The sequence below is a fragment of the Empidonax traillii genome, unplaced genomic scaffold (assembly GCF_003031625.1).
Source record: "Empidonax traillii isolate 1590-97213 ecotype Southwest subspecies unplaced genomic scaffold, ASM303162v1 scaffold163:size1593379, whole genome shotgun sequence".
Lineage (NCBI taxonomy): Eukaryota > Metazoa > Chordata > Aves > Passeriformes > Tyrannidae > Empidonax > Empidonax traillii.
The window spans coordinates 761,386-785,463 of record NW_020955356.1 but is presented as its reverse complement, the minus strand read 5'-3'; the positions used below and the strand labels follow the sequence as shown (position 1 = coordinate 785,463).

Here is a 24,078-nt window from a genome sequence, read left to right as displayed (position 1 = left end):
GATGGAGAAATGCACATGAAAACAATTCCTCTTACTATTGAAATGTAACCATTTTTGTGGTGAAATGTGAGGAATTTTTAACCTTACGACCCTGCACGTAATACACGGAAAAAAGGGAAAGTGAGACTGAAACTGCTTGCAACTGGAACATCGTATAAACAAAATATAAGAAATTCCTGTGGAATTCTCTCATGACCATGCACAGGAAAACACTTCACTGTTATTGGGCTTCTTCTGTAATCATATGTGAAAAATTATGTTCCTGGAATTATTTGGGCCTCTCATCCTACACTGGGAATCTAGTATAGTTGCGTTGCAGATGGCAATGAAGAACGGCTGACAGCACTCCTGCTATGCTTACAGATTTCAGGTGTGGTTTCCCACTGAGACACTGAGCAAGACACGTCCATCTACTTTATGAGATCATCCCCAGATGCTCTCATAGGGAACACACAGAAATGTAATTAAGCAGATATTATTTTGGCAGCTTCTGTGCCAGCACAGGAAAGTCATAAACTAAATGTATGTGGGATTTCTTCTTCATGGAGCAAGGAACTGCCAGCATTCCAGCTTTTTTTCTTTTTCTCTCCCAGATGCAGCATTTTAAAAGTGGAATGCTGGAAAGCAAGGAATGTTTTCAGCTCCATTGTCTTCTTTATCTGCTGCAGGCAGAAGGCAGGACAATGTAGATATTTGCAAACTGAATGTAGTTTTCAATTCTTTCGATGCTGGTTCAGCCTCAGTGACTGTCTTGACATGGTCACGTTATTGAAACGGATCACTGGAAAATGTTCTGCCACAAGTACTACAAGTGTGTGGTTGCCAAAAGGCATGGTAATGAGGTAGCACTGCCAACAACAGGCAAATCCTGAAAAGCCAGACTAGGTGTTTTAAGGACACAATGAGAGATCTTCTGGGTGGCATTTGATCTGCTAAAAGGCATCTTCCAGCTGAAATTTGCCTGGATAAAGTCTGTGTTCCTCTTACCTCTGCACCAAGAAGCTGCAGGTGCAAGAGAGAAAAAAGGTGACTGCAGAGGCAGGCATTTGTGGCACTTGCTGCTGTCCTTCAAGGAACTGGATAAATTGGGAGTTGACAGCATAATGCAAATGGAGAACAAATGAAGGTTGGAGATCTGGCTGCAGGGCAGTAGAAAGTACAAAAGGAACAAGGGAATGATTGGACCAGAGATGACTGGAAGTTCCTCATTGCACAGGTCTTTGCCAGAAAATGTCCATTTGCAGTAACTGTTTAATTCAAAAGAGGTTGGACTGAGAAGACTTTTTGAGACCAGTCATCAGATTTTAATGATGGAGACAATTAATACATGGGAACATTTATGTGTATTCCTTGTTATTGGTACATGTCAAATTGAGAGCAGATATTTTTCCTGAAAGATTTTCTAACTTTAGCAGTATTGAAGATAAAAAATTCCTCTCGCTGGTATTGTACAGAGATCTCTCAACACAGACATGGTGGGTTTTTTTGGGTTTGGACTCTGTGATGAGATATTAGGCTGTAGCAGGGTTGTGCATGCTGACTTTTGAGTCCAATACATTCTTCACGTCAAGAGTCAGAATCTTACATATCACATATGAGTTTCCTCAGTTCTGGGCAATAGACTAGCCTGGAATTATCAAACTCGTATTTTTGGGGGGAGAAAACAAAACTATATGTTCTAGTTTCCTCACAAAGCAAACCTGCCCAGTCTTGTAGCATCACGAACTTCCATAGATTGGGAAATAAATGTGACTGTACCTGGTCAAACCAAAGATACTAAATCTGAGCCTTCTCCAGCACTGCCTTATCTTTTCAAAGCTGAGGCTAATCCGTTTTATACTTGCCCCCCTTTTTAGATGACTGTGTGCAGCTTTTACCTCTTTACGACACAGGAAAATGTGTCTCATATCACATTAGAAAATTAGACTCCGGTCACTCTGGGAGTATGAGCATCCTCTCTCTCTCCTCATACTCTCCCACATCAGGCTGCAGCAGCAGCAAGTCATCAGACCATATGAAAAGCTTCTTCCTTTGAAACTAAGACAAGACCTGAGGGTCCCACTAAAACCCTGTGGGTGGTCTATTCGTGTAGAGTTCAGTATCAAACAACTTAAGATAATGTGGTTTTCCTTTATTTTGAGAACTGTTCAATCTAATCTGTGCTGTTTGGACATTTTCCCCCACATTTAGCTGTGTTCAGTGCCATGTTTATGCTCTCAAACAGGGCTTTTCAAAATGGATAGGACAGTTTTCTCTCTGCTTTTTCAGTTTTCACATTCTTCATGCTCTTGTGGCACAGCATCTTTCTCTGCAGCTTAGCATACATAATGGCTTGAACATACTGTGCATATCTTGCACATGATTATTCAGAAAATCGTATAAATAACTCAGCAGTGAAAGGGAAAGGGAAGAGTAACAATCTGTCTTTCTGTGATGTTGCTACTGAAAAGGCATCTTTGTGCTTTAAGCACTGAGTTGTAGAATCCAAAGTGAAAACTTACTTGGGATTTTGATGTCAGATAGGAATACAAAAAGTGAGAGCAGTTTCATTTCCTGTTTATTGTTTCAACAATCCAGGATCCCGCATTTGATATAAATACACCCTCTGTCTTTGTGTGCCTCCGGTGCTGTTGCAGCAACTTTCCTTATAACATTTGCTGATGCGTATCTGATGTGTGCAGTGGAGGCAGAGGCTGAGCACAGCACAAGCAAGCCATGACCCCCATTCCATTCCCTGTCAGCACCCACAGAGGCCTATTCATAACCGGATTTCTCTGCCCTTTCTTGATTTCAGGTAGATTAGCAGTAGTGGTCATGGTGGTATTGTTAGTCTTATTCTTGGCATTATTGCACAGATGGACCATATCCGTGTATTCCTCTTACTGTAATGAACTGCTTCCAGTAAGGATATATCTCTACTGAGTTGAGATACAGTGTTGTCAATATGGTGTTGCTAGGTCACATTTTTTAACAATATTTCCTGTATTCTGATCAGCAGTCTAGCCACGGTCCCCACACTGTGGCACATAATGTTTAGGATGAAACTGTGGTGAGATGTTCTTCCCGTGTCATAGTGCAGGACTTCGCAGAGTATGGCTCCAGGACTCTTTAGCCCACTGAGTCTGTCTGTCCATCTGAGAGAACAGAATTTTAATTCTAGCCCTTGAAGACTTAATTGCTAATCCCACTGCAGACCTGAACGTATAACAAGCTATTTAGGAATTTTTTCCGCAAGATGAAATTATATCCTTTTTCACTTTTTCTTCCACTCACCTTTGAAATTGGTTTCGGTTTTCGTTTTTTTTCTTTTTTTTTTTTGCTCTGCACAATACCCTTCACCCGTAGTCCTAGACTGTAAGAGGGGTAAGCAACTCATTATACCTACTGCCTGCAGGAATCCAGCAAATGACTGAAGGTCTCCCCTTTGCATAGCTTAGAAATAATGGGGTAGCAGCAGCAATAATATGTAATTAATTTACCGGAAATCTAGAGAGGACAGAGAAATTAGTATGTGCATGCAACCATTAGAGAAGGAGGGTGCTGATGTGAGACAAAAGGCATATGCAGGCTTTGCCACCATTTTCGAATATAAGTACCTGTCAGATATGGGAGGGTAAGTGAAAGCGGCATTCAGAGCTTTCACATTACTTCCTCCTTCTTTTCCTTCATATTCTATTGCTTAGTGCCTTGTGAGTGTGATAAATGAAGGTCATGAATACACAGAAGGTTGTGAATTCTTTCTTTATGGAGATCAACCAGGATCAGGACCAGTTTCCCTGCTGGATGCAGACAGTAAGAGCTGTTAAAACCAAACCAGACAAACAAACAGGGAATGGAACTATGGGGAGCTTAAACAAGCAGTGAGCTTGTGTCCCATAATTTACGTACCCTTGCTTTGAAACACTGACTGAGATATTTAAGCCATCCTGAGCACCATTTGACAGACACATTTATTATGTAGAAAACTGGTCTGCTGCACATCTGTCCTCTGCAGATGTGACAGTTACAGTGAGGATTTGTGAAGGTATTGTTTCTGATTTCTCTCTCTCTGTTTGTGCTTCCCTCTGAGAATAGAAAGATCAGTGGGTTGAGTACACTGACAGGTCGAAGAATAGGCATCAGAGGGGAAACCTTGATGGAACTGGTGTAAATAAAAATTCCCATCTGCACCTGTGGGCTCTGAATTATTTACATTGAACTCTCATTTAGAGCTTAATAGCCACTTTTTATAACAGCACATCTCAGAAATGTTAAAATACAAGACTATGCAAACATACCTGTAAAGTAATTTGACAGAAAATAAATTTTGGAGGCTGCTTGTTTTCCACCAGGAAAATACTAGAAACTATTTCAGTATTCTGGAAATCTAATGGAAGTTTGCTTCTGTTGGTAAATCCCGCGCAGTTTCTTTATGGAAATTACAAGTCAAATTTCTGCATGGATGACAGAGCGCTCCAGTGACTACTCATATTAATCACAGCCGTAGCATAGCACGGGAGGTCAGCTGCATCAGTGTGACCTACTGCCAGGTTCAAAGGCTGCTCTTACCAGTCACTCATGTACACACCAAGCCAAGAGGAGCCTATCTGCAGCCCCTTCCTGGGATCTTACAGTTCAGTAGGAGAGAATTTATCCACAAAATTTCTATTCATAGAAATTGAAAAAAAATTTTGCTTCATTTAGATCAGTTTGGCAGCACTACCTTCATTTGATCATATCTGTATTACAGTACTGATATAACACTGTATTAGTTAACAAGATGAGAGCTTGTCTGAAGATCTAGCAGGTGCTAGAGAAGACAGAGTGAGGAGTGGTGTCCCCATCCCATTTGATCCTCTTCTCTTGATCTGCTTATGCTGCTACCAACAGAGGTGCAACTGAGGAGAACAGCAGGTCTCCTGCCTAGGTTAGTTTGAGATAAATTACTGAAAGCATTTCAAAGATATTTTGGAGTCTAGCTCCCAGAAAACTTCCCCTACTCTCCTTTCTCCTCCAAAATAAAATCATCCAAACTCAAGTACCTGAAGCAGACGCTTTATGATGTAAATATACACTAATCAGGAGCATATGTCATAAAGCAAAATAAAAGCAACTGCATATCATGGGCCTTAGTCTGCACTTACTGAATTAAATGCCAGATATTTATTTGAGGTCATGGGTAAGCCAGTCCAGTTCACTTCACTGCTTTTGAAGATACCATCTGAAGTGACATTTTAAAAAAAAAATAAAGCCAAATTCCTGTCAAGCAGGCCAAATAACTTTGTGTCATCCTTTACCTGTATAATTTCATGTAAGCAGGCTTAAATTTACTTTTACATGTACTCAAATGTGTGAAGCTTCTCACAGTAGTGTAGTGGTACCTTTGAACTTCCCAGCTTCTCAGCTGTCTTCCCTTTAAATATAGATAATGCATTCAGCTTTTGCTCTTAGATGAGGTGCCCGAATATGGCTCCTTGCTTCAAATCCTATTCATATTTTAATTAAAAGTATCTGTAAACACCCATAGCTTCTTTTTAAAAAGAAGTGTCACAAAACCCCTCCTTGTTCCCATTTATCCCAGTGTGCATTAGTGACCCTGTGAGGCAGCGTGATGTGACCAACACTTCTTTCTGTACACAGCACTCACTGACTCGATCCCTCTGAGATTTGCCCTTTTCTTTCAGAGCTCTCTCATTGCATCTCGCTCCTTAATGGTCTGGAACTAAACCAAAACATTCTAAATGGCCAAACTACTTCTAACAGTAATCCACACTCTCATGTTTCTAAAGAGTAATGTTTTAAAAACTAGTTGTCCCTTTGGTCACAAGTTATAATTAAGCATTGTCATTGGCCTCAAAGTTTTTGACCTAAGAGATCTGTACTGAAACTGTGCTGTCTGGTCTTTGAGGTATAACCTCAGAGCTGAACTTCATTTGGAAGTTGGCCAAAGATGTCTGGAGAAGGTGAAGTCAAGTTGAATAAATGAAGTTTTTAAGACTTAATCCTTAGCTGTGATATCTTTAGAAATTCTGATCCCAGGTGAATCAGATAAAACTCCTGAAATGGAAGTAATGTGGCTTTGTTCATTCAGCTTTGAAAAAGTCAGCCATAGCTAACATCAATTTTGAAAGCAATTAATTTAATCCAGCAATTAAAAATGTTCAGGTCATACATCTCAGAGATTGAAAGTTTTTGATATCATGAAGCTTATCTTCAGAAATCTTCCCCTTGGTAATGGAAACATTTCTCAAAGCATTTCAAAATGGAACTTAAGTGAAACATAAAATTCAGCATTTCATCTAGAATCTATTCTTGGGCCGGCTATTTTCCCACGTTTTTCCAGTTTTGGGGCCTGTTACTTTTCCCAATGGATCTCAAGCATAAAAGCATTGACACTTTCCTGTTTTCAGCTGTAACTCAACACAAAACTGCAGAGTAACTGCTATCCTGACCCATAATGCATTCCAAGGAAGGGCAGGTTTCAATTCATGAAATATTCTGCCATTCCAGCTGAATTACCCTAAAACGGGGCAGCCTCACAGACACAGAATTGGTTGCCTGTGCAACTTTACAGGAGAAAACACAGTAAAATTTGAGAATAACATGTATCAAAGATACTTTCTTCCTGCTGCTTTCCACAAAGAAGTTTGTCTCTTGTCTTGATAAGCAGTCAACCTGCATCAGCTTCTTTCCCTGCCAGCCCATTCAGTGCCTGAAACGAGGACTCAAAGATTCTGAAGCACATTTGCACCAATCCCCCGCTCTGGGTTAGCTCTGTGCACAGGTGCAAGATAGTCAGAAAACTCAGCTTCTCCATTTTAGAGAAGAGAGGAAGCTTCAAGAAACAGTTTCAATTTCACAGGCCGGCTCTGAGGGCATGTTCTGAGTTGGTGTCTGAAACAAGTATGATAGTACCATAATAATGAGAAAGGTTACTCCTTCAATGAAGGCACTGAATTATCTAATCAACAAGTTAGCAGTTTACAGTAGGATTTACATTTATAGCATGTCTCTGTTCTCTGATATAAACAGGCTGACTATTCTCTCTCTCACAAAGTGAATTATGTGATGTGAGGCCAGATTTCCCCGAGCAGAGCTCCCAGGCGCCTGTGCATCCAGCAGTGTGCCAGTGCTGTGGCTCAGCCTGCTCTGCCTGCCTAAAGCCATGAAGAGCTGACACAGAGAGTATCCCTGAGCCCAAATCCCTGGCAGCATCACACTCAGCGCAGGCTTAGCAGACACTGCCATCTGCATTCAGAAACATGTCAGAGGAGCCCAGAAGGAAACCTGGTAGGTGAAGCTTTGTGTCAGAGCATTTGCTCAGGCATCACAAGATCCAGGTTTAGGGTTCTGAGCAGAAGGGACAGGCCAGAGTCAACACTCCAGACATGTGCTGCCTTTCAACTTTCAGAGATTTTAGGGGACTTCAAAAAGTTCATCTCATCCTCACAACCTCTGAAGTGAACTTCCAAAAGTTATAAACCAGATCTAAACCCCATAGCACAATTATGCCTCTTCTGTAACCACCGAAGACAAAACCAGAATTTTCCAAATGTAGTAGGGTGAAGGAAGCAGCATAAGTCAATTTTACCTTTTGTGTCTGGAATTTTTCACTCTGCCTCAGTCCTAGACTCCTCTCTGCTGTTTCTCTCTTTCTCACTGTATTTTATTTATATTTTTATTTTTGCTCCCCCAGGTATAATTTTCGAGGCTTCCGCTGGCTCCAGGCTATGATCTTTGCCATAGAAGAAATAAACAGTAGCCCTACTCTCCTTCCCAACATGACCTTGGGATACCGGATATTTGACACTTGTAATACAGTCTCTAAAGCCCTGGAGGCCACACTGAGTTTTGTGGCCCAGAACAAGATAGACTCCTTGAACCTGGATGAATTCTGCAACTGCTCAGAACATATCCCTTCCACCATTGCAGTCGTGGGGGCAACCGGCTCTGGCATCTCTACTGCTGTGGCCAATCTGCTGGGACTCTTTTACATACCTCAGGTACGCTTCCACCTCGCTTGTTCAGGTCCCAGAAGTGGTCTTCCTCTCTGCTTTGCAGAGATTAAACAAAGAATGTTTAATCTTTTGTCATTTCCAATAGAACTTCAAGCAGAAAAACAATACAAAATGTGGGGAGTTTCTTAATGGTAGAAATATGTCTTGCTAGCATTCAGCAGTCCCCAAACACAAAGGTTACCAAGCAGACAATAATTTGGCCAACAGCAACTCAGTCTAGGAGGACTAGAGTTGTCTAGAGTGGCTTAGTCTATGAATACAGCTATTATAGATCAGTCACTGACATTTCCCAGACCTGACAGATTAGTTGTGTTGTTACTTCACAGTGGTGGCTCTCGTCCTGTCCAGCTCCCACAGAGCCCACTTAAGGCAGAGCTCAGTCATTGCCAGCTACTCTTGAGATCTCTCAGCATCTCTGATCATTCAAGCAGGTGACCTGTGAAGTTGTTTCTTGTGCTGGTAAGGTGCTGTGGAGGTTTGCTCTGAGCTGACCTGCTTTTTTTTGCCCTAGGGTCTCCAAAACAGGGTTTGTGAAAGCATCTGGATATGATCCCCTTATCCTGAGGTGTGGAGATGTAGTTGTGTCAGCTCCTTTATTGCAGCATCTTTCTAGCTGCATTCTGTCTTTACTGGGGCCAGTACCAGCATCCATGTTCCCATCCTTTTATTAAACAAGCCTATTGCTCTGCCAAGGCTGGCATAGCTTAATGTTGTTGCTCTTGATTTTAGATTTCTACACTGAAGACAACTTTGGAAAAAGTGCTTAGCCTTATCCATTTATATGTTACCTTGAATAACCTAACATTTCCAGTTCCTCTTCTAAAATGAATACAGGTGCCAGAGCTCACAAGGGTCCTTATAACAATAGTGTGTGACAGTGCACTCTCAGTCTGTCCTGAGAGATATATCTTTACTTCACCCAGGGCTCCAGTTCCCATCTCCACTGCAAATGAAGAAGGAAGGATTCTTGATTGTCCAGGGCTCAGTAATACATCTTGTCTATTTAATCTTATCAGTCTGACTCCCTTGTAGGAGTCTGAAAAACTGAACGCTTGGTCTCTGAGTAAAGCAGGAATGGTTTAAGCTGAGACCAATATGTGCTCTCCAGGTATTGCCCAGAGTAGCATTGGAAGTTAGCATGTAATAAACACCATGATGACATTCTAAGGGATAGTGTTGATTTACACGTAACGTTTCCAGGTGAACAAGGGCAGCCAAGAAAGGTCAGTGGGTTTGACTGAACATGACAGATGTTTGCAATTTTCAGGCTTTCCATTTGAAGAGGGAATGGCGTTTGTGGTGTGATGCGGTAGCCTTACCCAGAGGCTGCAGAAATGGATAGATGTCAGGAGGTTCAGTTCGGGCATGAAATCAGCCAGATGATTAGGTATGACAACTGCCTTTTAAACTGGGAGTTGCTGGGCAGAATTATCTCAGCCATTTATAGCAAGGCCGTTAGTAAATTCATGTTAATCAGGCCCTGTATTTCAGTATGACTCTGTTGTTTCTCAGTATTCACCTCAGCGTACACTTAACAGCACATGTGGGAGTGGGATACCTTGCATGTACCTCCTGGCAAGAGGTTGTAGAAGGTGAGAGTAGCACTGGGCAAGAGCCTGTCCAGGGGAGAGCGTAGCTCTGTGAAAGGAGAATTTGCTCCTGTGGCCCTTGAAACAGAACTAGGAGACGTACTTTTCTTTCTTCTTGGAGAAACATTACAAACAGAGTTTAAGGAGGAGATAGGATTTTCTGTAAATTTCCACTTTGTACAAAATGAACTGTTTATAGAAGATTTTTACAAATAAGAATCTTTCCTAAAGAATTCAGATACCAATCTCTAAATGCAAAGATAAGTGAGTTTCAGAAGTTCTCCAGATCTTTAAACTATTATTATCTGGGGGGGTTGGTTTTTTTCCTACTTGTAGGAAATTTAAATTATATCTTAAGAGCATATGGCACTTGTTCTGATTAGGAAAATAAAATAGTTCTTGATAGCTTTAGAAAAGGAAATAAAATTCAATTTTAACCATAAAACAGTGGCTTATAAAGCATGGAATGCCTACTGGCTTGTTTGCTGATTCTGGCCAGCAATCAGAAAATAACTGCTAAGCAGCATTACCACAACACTCTGCAGGATCAAGGGAACTGATATATATTGCATTTTTCTTACGTCAGCTTGCAGGGATTGTATATAAAATATGGTACCTGATGGAGCCTGTTTAAGAATGGGACAGATGTCAGAGCCAAGGAGAGACAGACAGAGTAGATTCAGAATAGCACTACCACCCTGCTGACTCCTTTCTTGTTCAAGACAGAGAAAGCCTACAATTTGTCTTAATTATGTGTGTTGCCCTCATTTATCTAAAAGATAAATTCTTTCTATTTCTGGGTTCAGCAGAAAGTGCAGCAAGGTAGGGCAGCTGTGGTTCACCTCTTTGCCATTCCGCTGACCTAGTGTCAGCTTCTCTCTCCCTCAGATCCTTGACCTTGCAGGTGGACACAAGCTTGCTCCAGCCTCTCAGGTCCAAGTAGCTGCTTCTGTGCCTCTGTAGGACAGGCATAGCTACAAGAACATACAGGCTCTCGGGGTGGACCATGTGCAAACACAGACTAAGAATATGTAGCTGCAGTGTGGTGATCAATTCTCTCTTTGCCCCATCTGAGGTTAAACAGGTTGGCAGTGACTCCAGGTAAATGTAGGCAATTTATTTCTAGGCACTTCACTTTATGGTGTGTTTTGCTTGTTTACTTCCCTCTCACAGGTCAGCTATGCCTCATCCAGTCGTCTCCTGAGCAACAAGAACCAGTTCAAGTCCTTCCTCCGCACAATCCCCAATGATGAGCATCAGGCCACAGCAATGGCAGACATCATCGAGTACTTTCGCTGGAACTGGGTGGGGACAATCGCAGCTGATGATGACTATGGCCGGCCGGGGATTGAAAAGTTTCGGGAAGAGGCAGAGGAGAGAGATATCTGCATTGATTTTAGCGAGCTCATCTCCCAATACTCGGATGAAGAGGAGATCCAGCAGGTGGTAGAGGTCATCCAGAACTCCACAGCAAGGGTGATTGTTGTTTTCTCCAGCGGCCCAGACCTGGAGCCTCTCATCAAAGAGATTGTCAGGAGAAACATCACTGGCAAGATCTGGCTGGCGAGCGAGGCCTGGGCCAGCTCTTCCCTAATAGCCATGCCGGAGTTCTTCCGTGTCATTGGCAGCACCATTGGGTTTGCACTGAAGGCAGGACAGATCCCAGGCTTTCGTGAGTTCCTGCAGAAGGTGCATCCCAAGAAGTCCACCAACAACGGCTTTGCCAAGGAGTTTTGGGAGGAGACTTTTAACTGCTATCTCCCTGATGGGTCCAAAAATTCTCCAGCTTCAACTCCCTTCCATAAGGGCCATGAAGAGGGACTGGGAGCTGGAAATGGAACGTCTGCCTTCCGACCTCCGTGCACAGGGGATGAGAACATCACTAGTGTGGAGACACCGTACATGGACTACACACACTTGCGGATATCCTATAATGTGTATTTGGCAGTATATTCTATTGCCCACGCCTTGCAGGATATATACACCTGTACCCCTGGGAAAGGACTCTTCACTAACGGGTCCTGTGCAGACATTAAGAAGGTTGAGGCATGGCAGGTAAGTCCTTCTTTTGTGTGCCTGTGCAATATACCTGCAGAAAAAAAGACAAGCTGTCCCAGGTGCCTTTTAGGGTGTCTTTCATAATCCTGGATATCAAACACAGCAGAAGGCTCCCGGGTCATTGTATATCACTGTGTGTGAGTTAGGTGCACGCTCCTACCCCACAGGAAATGTAAGGTAAGTTGTGTTAGGTTTGCCTGCAGTGAAAGGGGCTTAAACCAAGTTAAATTTTCTTGCATTCGCTGCGGGCCAAAAGTGCACACACAGACAATTACCACAGCCTGGCTGACGCAAGGTAACTTGATCATATATTGAGCCTTACATAAACAAGAGGGCCTGGAGAGAGCACATAAACAAGGAAAACAGTTTTTAGAGTTCATTTTCTTTGGCAAGCTTTACGTCTTTTGCAATCCCACAGCAATTTTCCATACAGGCTGTACTTTTTCCCCACAGTTTTAAGCTTATATAGAATCAAACAAAAGCAGGTTGAGCAATGAAGGAAAATAATGTGTGGCTATTGGGCAGAAAATAGACAGCGGCTTTGATTTGGCGGTGATATTTGTGAACTGACAAAATGGTACTAGTGACTTAGTCACATTTACCCATTCATTCAGTGTATTCTGCCCTCTGGCACATGGATGGTATTCTGGCATTTTGTCTTCTGATCCTTTGTGAATACTCTGCACCTTACCATATGTTTGATCATGCTATTCAGTATGGTATTCAGTACATGGTTTTAATATCTACTGCATTCTTAAAGAACACAATTAGCATGGGCTATCAAGTGACAATACGGCAAATATGTATCAAATTCTGTTTGCCCCATTCTGGTCATCATAAAAAACTTCGCCTCAAACATGCCTGAAATCAAAACAACACAGGTGAAAGAGAGGAGGATCATATCTCCATTTGCGTGGGTAATTTCCTCTCTTTGGGATAGTCTAACCAAAACAAAAGCTCTCCTTGCCACAGACTGCAGATGTTGAGCCAACATTTGCATGTGGGAACGGCAGTTTATTCCTGTCTTGTCTCAGTCAACTCAAAAACACTAGTCAGATCAAAGGCTTTGTCTTGGCATTTATGGGAAACTATCGCTCTAGGTACCTAATCAGGTTTACAAAAAACACTTTACTCAGAGTTGATGAGTGCAGGGTTTGACCCTGGTTTAGAGGAATCTGGTGATTGATGGCTCCCTATGAGGTTTCTGTCTTCCAAAGCTATTCTTCTTTTCAGGAAAATACTGGCAGAAGTGGGCAAGACACAGATTTAGCTTTCCCTGTGTCACTAAAAATGATCCAGAATAAATGCAGGTTTTATTCATTCCTTTATACCTTGTCAGCTTGGAAGGTAAAGTAGGATATTCATGCCATTGCTAAATAAAATAAGGTGTTTGTTGAAGATTCCACAACTGGGAAAAATGACCTCTCATTTCTGTGTTGCTTGTCTGATGCTGAAGGATATATGTATCAAAATGTAAAGCATCCTGCTGATCCAGGCTTTTGGGTGTACATGCTTGTCCAAAAGAAGGGAATCAGCATCAAGAAGGAATATGTGGGGAGTAGCATAAATGGGTAGGAATAGGGAGTGCTACAAAGCAACAGGCTATACTTGAAATGACTACCATTAAATGGTGTTGACTATCAGGTATATTTGATATTTGTGCATTTTTTTCGCTTCATTTCAAAATCAAACACATGAATAGCAGGTTGGTGCCAAATCTGTGTGCACACCTACTTCATACCAGGCATTGCAGCTCATTACCCTCAGGAAGCTTTCCTCAGCCCTGGGGGTAATGAGTTCACCTCACAAATGAGCATCCTCCAGCATCTCCACAGAGATGTTTTCTGACAGCCAGGCAGAAGAAAAACTTTCTATTAAAGTCAATCTCATTTGCAGAGGTCCTTCTGCCAGTTGTCACCACCCGCTCCCTTTCTCGCAATCAGCTCAAAATTTTCTTGATGGGAAGTGACCTGAGAGAGCAAGGACAGTGTAGGAAGCCTCCATACCTGTGACTGGAGGCAGCAGCTGCTCATAATGTCTGCAATTACTGGCCAGGGGATGTGTGGTACAGATAAAGCAAACCTGGTGAACTTGCTGGCTGCATTAGCCTGAGCTCCTGTCCAGAGCAGCCCTTGCCAGCGGGAATGTTGGCTGGGGAGGATAAATGATGAGTTCTACAATTTAATTATGTACCATTTAATTTTGTTGCCTTTCAACGACATTATCTTATTAACACATAGGAGTTTTTATTGCTGTCTCTTAATTGCTAGTTTTATGTATTATAATAGAAACCTTTTGGAGGATGTGTCGTATCCAATTTGTGAAGGATGCTTTTGTGGGTCTGTATATAAAACCAGCTTTTTTAGCTCAGTGATCAGTTTGTTTGAACTGGACAGCAGGAAGCCTAGCACAGAATTACTGTTTTTTAAATCAAGTGCAGTTCTCCTATTACGAATTTACCATCTACAGTTTAAGAAGGCTCTCGGCATGGAGAGCAATGGATTTTTTTGTGTCTCCTTATCTTAAATATCAAATACTACCACCTTTTATCTCTACTTATTTATAGCTACTTGTGTGAGAAGCTGCTTAGTCATTTTCTCCACACGAGTCAGTGATCTGTGACAGACCCTGTCTACAAACCCAGTCTTGCTTCCTTTTGTTTTACCAGCACCTCTGAGCTGGCTGTGAGCATCCCCAGTAGAGATGGGGCTGGCCAGCCCAAGCTCTCAGGTGTCCCCTGCATGTTCAGAGATGCAGGCACAAGCCAGGATGATAAGCAGGCAGGACAGCTTCCTGGCTGTGCCTGGAAGAAGCTGTGCCACTCACTTTGCATGCAGAGCTGCTCAGGGGGTTCAGAGTCCTTTTTCTGAAAACGGGAAAGCTGGCACTTTGGAACTCTACAGAAAATTTCAGACCTTAATAGGATGTCTGTGCTACCCTTACTCTGAGCAATCTGAGCGGTATTGTTTTAAGAATCTACCCTGCTGCAAGGCAGAAGATAATCCAGGTGTACACCTTTGCAAGATGCCTGCAAAGAGCAGATAATATTTTCTCCGTGTGCCATTGTTGTATCCTGCACAATATTGAACAAGATCAGGTCAATTACTTCTTTTTGCAGTGTTTTGTTCAGGTAACAAAAAGGTACAGGGAAATTCAGAACAAAGTATATAAATTCTGTCACTTTTGGACGAGGCAAAATTTTACAAAAAGTGCTAAGAATTAAAGTTCATGACCACACACAGTGCAAGAGAAAGAATCCTCTTACAGATCTCCAATACCTCTGGCTGCCCATTTTCTTCTCCTGGTAAGTTGTGACTTTTTAAGAGACTGTATTGAGTCGAGCTAATTCTGTGTGTTGCTTTCGTTTGTGACTCATCTCCCTCAAAGAGAGGCTCTTCCATAAACTGCAGAATAGTGGTGGGAAGGTATGGCAAGAGGTAGGACATGGGCTCAGAACTGCTATACTGATAATGCCTCTTTGTCAAAATTTCCTGCATCTTTGGCCTGTTTCTCCATAACAGCTCAAACAGTCTGCTTTTGAAGCCCTTTTTTTGTAATATGTTCCCTGACAAGATTTTCAAAGTCCCTCAAGTTCCTTCATTTTCTTCATTTCTGCCCATGTGGCTATTTCCATGGTCACTTCTAACAGCAACTCTGTTTGGTCTTTTTTCACTTCTCCTCTGAGCATTTACAGAAGGCTGTCTGCGTCTCTGTCTCATTTCAAACACTGTGTGGTCCTGCAAAAAAAACCAGGGAGAAAACTAGTAGGGAATCCTAATCTGTCCTTCAAAGCAAATATTTGCTACTTCGTCTTATTTCTGTGTGAGAAGAGGAAAGACCTGTATTTTCTTCAGACATAGTTCACTCAGTTCCTACTGTTTCATTTGAATTCTTGATGATTGGCAACAAGCAGCTGATGGGCCTCTTTTTCTGTCTTTCAGTAAAAGCATTGCAATTAAATGGGCAAAGTAGGCTTCCAGGGATTTGAGAAGACAAAGGTGCACAGTCACAGGGTCATAGAGTAGAGCATCCTTGGGTTGACTCATAGGCAATTTGCAGGTTGTGGTTACACTGTGGTATGTGAACTTTGGCATGAGTGGAAAATGAGAGCTCTTCTATGCACCAAGGCAAAGCATACTGCACTGGCTGAAAAATATGTTGTGCTAATAATTTGCAGGTTAAAGATATGCTCATGTAAATTATTCTATGCCTAAAAATCTGATTAACCTCAGACTTAGAGAAAAGCTGCCATATGCTGTTCCACAAAACAAAAACAAATACAAATTTGCTTCACCTAGCAACACCTAAAGTCCTTTATTATACCTGTGCACCTCCCAGCCAACAGTTCCTTCCTCTGTGCTGGTCCTACACATTATGAAGAGGTAAAAATGGATTGGTGCCTTCTCTAGCTTTACATTTAGGTATGTCTGTCTGGCTGGAAATTGTCTCTGCAAGGCTTTAAAGAAGTAAATGATGCCTTAGATGACATGCGTCTCTCCAGACCTTTGAACCTAATGGCTTATCTAATCAATTTTTTTTTTCTGTTAAACTATAGAGGCCTGTCTGAACAGTTCAAAAACAGCTGCTTTGTGGTATTAGGAATTAAACAGTATCAGAACAGCTATTGACTGTGGCTGGTGTGAAAATTAGTCATTTGGGAAGAATTGCAAGGAAGACAGAGGAAGCTGCTGAATATCAGGCAATTGCAAAACTTCACCTAGTCTTCATTACAAATGCACTGGAGATATAATATTTGTTATGAACAGAAAGCAAGCAGTGTGCCTTTGTGGCAGGAGACCAAACTGAGGGGCAGAAACTTGAGCCACACACAGAAACGTGAGTCAATAGAGCAAACACAGCTACTTCCCCACAAGGGCAATAACAGATGATCGGTTATTCATCAGTTTGGAGATAACAGCTTGCCATCAGCAGAGAACGTCACTTTTGAGATCTTCAACTAAGCAGACAACAAATGGAGTATTATTTAGATGCCTCTGCAACTAAAAGGAGAAAACTTAACTGGACCTTAGTAGAGCAGGGGGTCAGAATGTCACTAGTAGAAAATGCTCTGGGAAACCATCGCCTTGACAAGGTTCCTAGAAGAAGGGTGAATGAATTGCATGCAGCACAGTCCCTCTGTTGTGAAGAAAGGAGTTGTGGTTATTAATTACTTGGTAGAAAACAGCTAAGATTCTTTTGAATTGGGGTACTACACACTGCCTGCTGACAAAACCCACAGTATTCTTGTCAGTCCCCAAGGATGTTGAATTTTTCATAGAAGTTATTTTTATATAGTCATTTATATGCTGCATTGCAACAAAAGCTATATTTGAAAGGAAGTGTTTTCTTATATTTATGAAGCTTATTTATGCAGTACCTCAGTCACTTGGGTAAAAGAAGTCAGTTTTGCAGCCTGTGGTAGGAATTACCAAGACATCAGACACCAGTATCTTCTGCAAATACACAGCGTGTTTCTGTTACTCAAAAGGATGTAAAGTGTCTTCTAGGACTGACCTTTCCTGATGCTGCTCATGAATGGAGCTGATGACAAAGGGCACCTTGAGAGCTTCCTAAAGGCTAAAGAGGGATGAGGAAACAAGCCAGATTATAAAAAAATTCAGTTTCATTTTATAACCACTCCTCTGACTTGGCTGGTTTCCATCTATCCCAAGGTAGAGTTGAAGCTAGCTTCAAAGGCATGATAATCATAGCATAGTCTATTATTTCTTTTCTTTCTGGCTAGTAAGCCATCTTCACAGATGCTTTACTAACCAGCCACAAAGTTTTATCAATGAAGTGAACTTTCAGGCACTACGAAGGACTGGTGTTACTCCACACAGTGGATGAATTTTGGAGGAAGGAGAACAAATTACCTTTTACAGTGACCCCTTTTGCCTTGTAGAATTATGAGTGATCTTCCCACTGAACTAGAAGCAATTCTTTGCTCAGAAAGGACTTCTACCTGTGTCTATAGAAGGAATTCCATGAAGGAATTACATGAAATCAAAGCATTGATTTGTTTTATTTATTGCCCAAGACTTACATTGATAGAGGAAATGGAAAAGACAGATTTAAGCTAGTAGCCAAGTGGAACTTGTGCCCAAACACAGTAAAAGTGAATCCACTGCGATGTTAGTTGACCATTGATGGGACAATGACTGTGTTTACCACAGATGCCCACTCTGTACATCCAAAACAGTTGCATGAGTTCAGTCTACTCAGGGTGACTATAGGAAACTTTGGGACTCTTTGTTTTGGTTTTTTTTCATGGATAGTAGTTCTTGTCTAGATTATAAATAACCCTTAAACTCAGGTTTCATGAATTACTCCAGTTTTGTTAAAAGAAATGACACTTAGTGTGCAGAACCAGTTGGTTCTCATTCTAACAGAGGCAGCTAACCCCGCCATTGAAGTAATTCACTGTATTGTTCCAAATAGGCAAGAATTTACAGTCAAAAGTTATGACTTCCTCCTGGCCTAGAGAAAGGCAGGGTTCTGCAAAGCAGTATCAGCAGTGTTCTGTGCAGGATGCAGCTTCAGACCTCACTGGGACTTTGAAGAGACTGATCCATAAAGGGCTGTTAAAAGACAGAGACAGCAAATGAGTGCAAAGGGACACATATATGGCTTTGTTCTCTGCATAGCTGTGTAGAGACAACATTAAACACCTCCCAGAAAAGACATTTCAATCAGACTTTGATTACACAAGACAACATATGTGAATTGTGCTACTTGAAAACACTGAGCTTGTAGGATAACCTTTGGCTCTATTATTTATAACTTTAATAATTGGACAAGTATTTTTGTATTATTTAGTATTAAATTTAGACTTAATAAAAAGAGTTCTATCTTAAGCTGTTATATACTTTACCGTAACAGTTATTTTGCAGTATGATGACCTCCCAAGAGCATTAAAACATTATTTACTCATTCAGGACTTCTGCCAATAGATTCTTCACCATTTGTACACAGAACTCTGGGCCATTGTACCCAGTCGACTTCTCCGTATTATATTTGCTACAAGTAAAAAACAAAGCAATTAGACTAGGTGGCTGTGGGTTTTTTTCATATTGTGGCTGCAAGTAAAGACAGCAGCAGGCAGAGTACAGTACAAAATATCATCTAACAGTACTGACAATTATCTGTCATTGTACCCTGTCTTTGTCTGTCCAGAGACCATCTCTCTCCACAAAACCTTAACAGACACCCAAAAAATGTCACTTTCCAAATGATCATGAAACCCTTCGTATAATAAAGTATGTAAATTTATGCCACGTTCAGGAAAGTAAGTAATCTTGATCCAGCTAAGGGGTGCCTCACATCAGATGTAAAACCTAGGTATTTCACTTCTGAAGGGCTGTGTTTGACAGCCAAACTTGTGGTTAGCAAGATTTATTTTCCCCAAAGACATGCTGACTAGTAGACCTTTTTTTTTAATTAGTATGATCCATGGCAGGTCACATCTCCTGTCACAGATCATGTCTGATTTCCAGTTGGGATTTAACTGACCTTTAGTTTCATTGGTCCTTACTTGGCCTTGCTCTATTAGATTTAAAAGTCCAGATGAAGTATGCATCATTTTTCTCCATACAGTATTTATGCACATTGATCAAATTATTCCTCAGTCTTACCTTGATAATTCAAACAGAGTGGGCTTATCTTATAACTAAGATACATTTCCTGTTTTACTTCTGTATCTTGTCCATTTACACATCCTTCTTTTTGGCATATATTTAGCATTCCTTCAACAGAGTCAGCACAGATAGATAGTGAAAAAAAATCCCACATTTGCATACTCTTATTACTTCCTCGTTTGTAGGAGCACAAAGTACATAAGCTTTCCTTGCCGCAGCAGGCAATGGAAAGGTCACATTAAGTTGCCAGTAATACTTTGCAGCGTGTGGTACCCTTTCTGTGCCTGTGGCTTGAATTTCTTGACTCCAAGCATAAGTCTGAATTTCACTGTATTAAACACAGATGTTTGAAGGTCGTGTGGGGGAAATGCTTTGTCTTGAATATTATTTACTGTTACCTTAATCCATGAATTTTCTGCAAATTTTCCAAGCAGTGTTTTGTATCTGCTGCCAGAGTACTGATGAACACACTGGGAAACAGTGAGCTGTTTACTGAGGCTGGAGGAATTCCCCACAAACTAATGATCTGTCTCTGTTCATATTTGTTGGGCAATTCTTGATCCATGAACAGATGCTTTACATTAAGCGTAAAGCTCAGATATTTTACTTCTGAAGGGGGGTGTTTGCCAACCATATTTAGATGTAAGATCTGTTTTCCTCAAAGCTAATTGCCTGCAGCAATTATGTTTCTGTCCTATAGTTTTGTGTTAATTGATCCTCAACCCTAAACTCTTGTTTTCCCATTGGTTTTCCTGTGATTGATGTCAGACTAACCAGCTTTTGGTAACAGAGGACATCCCTCCACCTTTTAGGATATTGTCTTTGCTTGGCAGCTGTTGCAGCCCACCAGAGGTTGACTGTGGAGCAGCCCACTGGGCAGCCCACTGGGCAGAAATCCAAGCCTCTGTAAGAGGAGTTCGCTGTGATTCACGCTCTTCACAGACCGTCACGGAGGGGAATTTCGGTCACACTGTGGGGAGTGCAGTACATGTGCATGTGTAGCAGAAAGGTGGATTGGAATTGCTGTATTGAATAATAGCAAATAACAAACTGACTTTGTCTTTCAAAGCCAGTGGCATTTTTATGTGTGTAATCATAAACCTACTGTATTAGTGCTCTTTTTATTACTTACGATGTGCTGTGATGAACTGTATGGTTCTGTCAGCCTTTTAGATCCGATTTAAATTGCTCAAGCTACTCTCTAATCTCTTTTTAAGGACCTTCTACCTCAGTTAATGTCACATTATGGCTCCAAAAGAAGTGCCCTTGGGATAAGAATGTCCATGTTTTTTTTCTGATAGCAAGGGTAATTCATTTGGCTTTCCTGCTCCTCCTTAGCTCTCTCTTTAGCTTTCTATCCTCTTAGCTGTTTCTTAAAACCTTATGTCATGAGGATCAGGCATACCTGGCACCTTTCAGTATGTTCAGTATGTTCAAGGAACTTATTAATACATTTCCTGGTTGTTTTTTTGTTCTTTGTTCTCCAGGTGTTTTTTATGTTCTACTTTCTGTTAGTATAACACTTGTGTTTCGCAGCCTTGGCTGGAGGATCTGCGATGGGTTAGTGCTTTTAGAGCACACCATAATAACTACTTTGAGCTTTATTTGTGTGATGAGGATAGCAGCTCCCTAATTAATGAGCTTTTATTTTAACGAACACAGACAGAATTCAGTATAAGCTCAGGACTCATGTTCTGTAGGTGATTGCATTTGAAACTGCAGCTGTGCACAGGACCAGCATGAGTTGAGGAGGATCTTCAGAAAACAAAATATCCTGGTCCCACCCTGTGTCCTGTGACCTCCTAACTGGTGGTTAAATCAGTCTGGAAAAGCAGCCTTGCAATGCCAGAATACTTTAAGATCAGTTCTTGATTCCTGTGGGACCTCTGTGACTCATCCAACAGGTCTTTAAGAAGCATTTTAGACCCAGATTTGTAGTGTAATTGAGACATCTACAAACACCAGTAAATACCTATTGGGTTTTTCTGAAGTATCTCAGTCAGACCTGACTTGTGCAGCCTCTGTTGTGAAATCTACTAGGCTTGTGCTTTTGTTTTCTTTCTGGACATCTTTGTAAATATAGTAGTGGAGTAAATCTGACCCTAAATCTAATTAGTCCCAATTTATATCAAGTGCCATTTTGAAATGCTTGCCTTTAACATTGAGTTGCTTGCTCCTACTGCTGTAGCAGCTACTAATTTACTTCTGTCACTTTTCACTGTCAAGAAACTGTCAAGGCTGCTGCAGTTTTGAATCATCAGAGCAGTGTTCCTTGACTGCTGGCGAGAAGACCACATAAGCTATCCCATCAAATTAATCCCAGTTACAGGCAGTAAAATTGGTCCTTGTCATAGGAAACTAGGCTTCATCAGTTTTACAAGCAGACTAAGCACTCACAGCAGAGCATGAGACACAGGAAGCTCCAAGCACCCTCCTCTGAGCAGCAAGTTACGTGTTTCCAACACAGTCCACCTGAGTTCCTCCCTCTCCCAAGTTCTGCAAGTTTCTATTGGAGGGTCTGCTTCTTTCTCACAAAGAAAGGACAAAATGTATTCATGGCTCCACACATCAGCACCCTTGATGCCACCCCTCAAGGAGAGGGCAATGGCCAAGGGAAAAGGTGGAGGAAGATCCAACTCTCATCTGCCTAGGGATCTCATATCCTTGGCAGAAGCAGAGCAGAACCAATTATCAGTTACAATATGACAATTAGCGCATCTCGTCGTGTCAGCTTGATGTCCTGTACTTCTCTGGAGACCTGAATGAAGTCAGTTGCCTTTGCAGGGACAGAGGTCTCTGCTTCTTTGAGAATATGTCACCCCTTTCCCACAAATCACTAAATGTGTCATAAACAAATAATTCCACATTTTCATTTCTCTTGAAGTCAGAAATAGAAGTCAGACTGACGGTCGAAGAGCTATCATCACCACCTCTGGACCTCTCTAATCTTCCTTTAGTTTTATTCTTCTTCGCTGATCAAGTGACTAGAACTAACTGCATTTTCCAGGGAAGACTGTACTCTTAATGTACATATTGGCACCATATTTTCAGCGTAATTTTCTTTCTTACTTTAATATCCTAATATTTTGTTTGCTCTTTCAGCTGCATTATGCATGGAGTGTTTTTACTGAGCTGCCTACAATAATGAGCAGGTCTTTGTCTTGAGCGGTTAGTTAATTTTCTTCAATAAATATTATGAATAGCTTAAATTGCTGCTTCTAACATATGGCACATTGTTTTTGTCAAACACATTTAGCCTCCAGTCATGTTATCCAGTGACCTACCTAGATTCACAAGGAAGTCCTTCAGTTCTTATCAAAGCGTAACAACTTCCAATGTTCTTAAATTATTCTCAGCTTCTGTACAGCTATTCTTGAGTCTTGAACTGAACACTTGCTTTCACCTTGTTTTTCAAGTTACTGGCAGATCTAGCATTTTTTCAGAACTGGGACATTCGCCCCATCTTGCCAGATTTTCTTTGCAGTATTGTCAGTGCATCTATGGCTGACTGTCAATGTTCTCTCTCTTCAACTCTTTGACACCAGCCCTTCTTCCAGTGTTTATCTCCCTTTGTTCATTTGCACTATTGCCAACATGAAAGTTTCAGTCCCAGAGTACAGCCTTGTACAGCAGGTCTTGACTAGTCTTCGTTGTTTTGGCTCGAAGTGTTCAATATCCCAAATACAGACCAGATACTTCTTGTGCATGAAGCTGGATATGTGTAACAGAAAGACATCCAAATTTTTGGGGGGTGTTTACAGCCAGAATCACAGCTCTGTTCCTGCGTCCCTTTCGGTCTCTCCCCTGAGTTACCCTTTTAGTGATAAATAGTCACTTCAGAGCAGAAAACCAATGGAAAACAGGGAGCTTAGGGGGAGTCTGGTGACCAGTGATATGACCCGAGGGAATGGCATGAAGCTGTGTCAGGAGAGGTTTAGGTTAGATATTAGATGGAAAAAGGTCTTTCACTCAGAGGGTGGTTGGGCACTGGAACAGGCTCCCCAGGGCAGTGGTCATGGCACCAAGCCTGACAGAGTGCAAGAAGCATTTGGATGATACTCTCAGGCACATGGTGTGATTCTTGGGGATGTCCTGTGCAGGGCCAGGAGCTGGGCTTTAATGACAGTTGTGGGTCCCTTCCAATTCAGGATATTCTGTGATTCTCTAAATGTCACAGGTAGTATGAAGTAATGAATCACATCCTTCACTCACTGAAGAACTCTGTTACCTTCTGAACCACTTTTGGATAAAGGTAGGATTCGTGGTGTTGGCATATCCTGGCTTCTTGGTTTTAAAAACAACATGAGCACTACATGTTGTCCGCTGTTGGTGTACAAAGGGCAGCAGTGAAGGAGTAGAGATTGTAGAGGGGAAGGAAACTTCAGTTCCTGCTGGCAAGAAGAGTGCTCTGGGCAGAAGGGTGCAATTTCTTTTCTCCCACCTCAGGCTTCTGGTAACAGGTATTACTGATGCAAGGGACTAGGACCAACACCTTCCTGCCTGCTCAGGTCATTTGTATCAGAACTGGTTGATGCTGTGATGACAGCGCTGCCTCTGGGAGAGCCTGAGAGTTGGCCCTACGTAAAAACAAGGCAGAACAAGATATTCCAAAGTAGACAATGCAGAAGGAATTAAAGATTTGATACAGAAAGTAAAAATTAGAGTTTTGCTAGCCTGTAAATGAAGATTGGCACATGGGTAGTTGGAAGTGAAAGGAAGATAGAAAAACCAGCAAAAAGCTATTGCTTCAGGGAACACTCATTTTTAAGTATTTTACAAGCGCTTCTTTCAGAACTGACC

General features: G+C 41.6%; 1 protein-coding gene across 1 annotated transcript in view; it reads left to right on the top strand.

Annotated features, from left to right (window-relative positions):
- CASR (calcium sensing receptor) overlaps positions 1-24,078 on the top strand; it is a 42,017-nt gene that overhangs the window by 1,050 nt on the left and 16,889 nt on the right. Inside the window, exons 2-3 of the mRNA XM_027885272.1 lie at positions 7,676-7,982; positions 10,760-11,641. Coding sequence (XP_027741073.1) covers positions 7,676-7,982; positions 10,760-11,641 — 1,189 coding nt within the window. The remainder of the gene's footprint in view (positions 1-7,675; positions 7,983-10,759; positions 11,642-24,078) is intronic.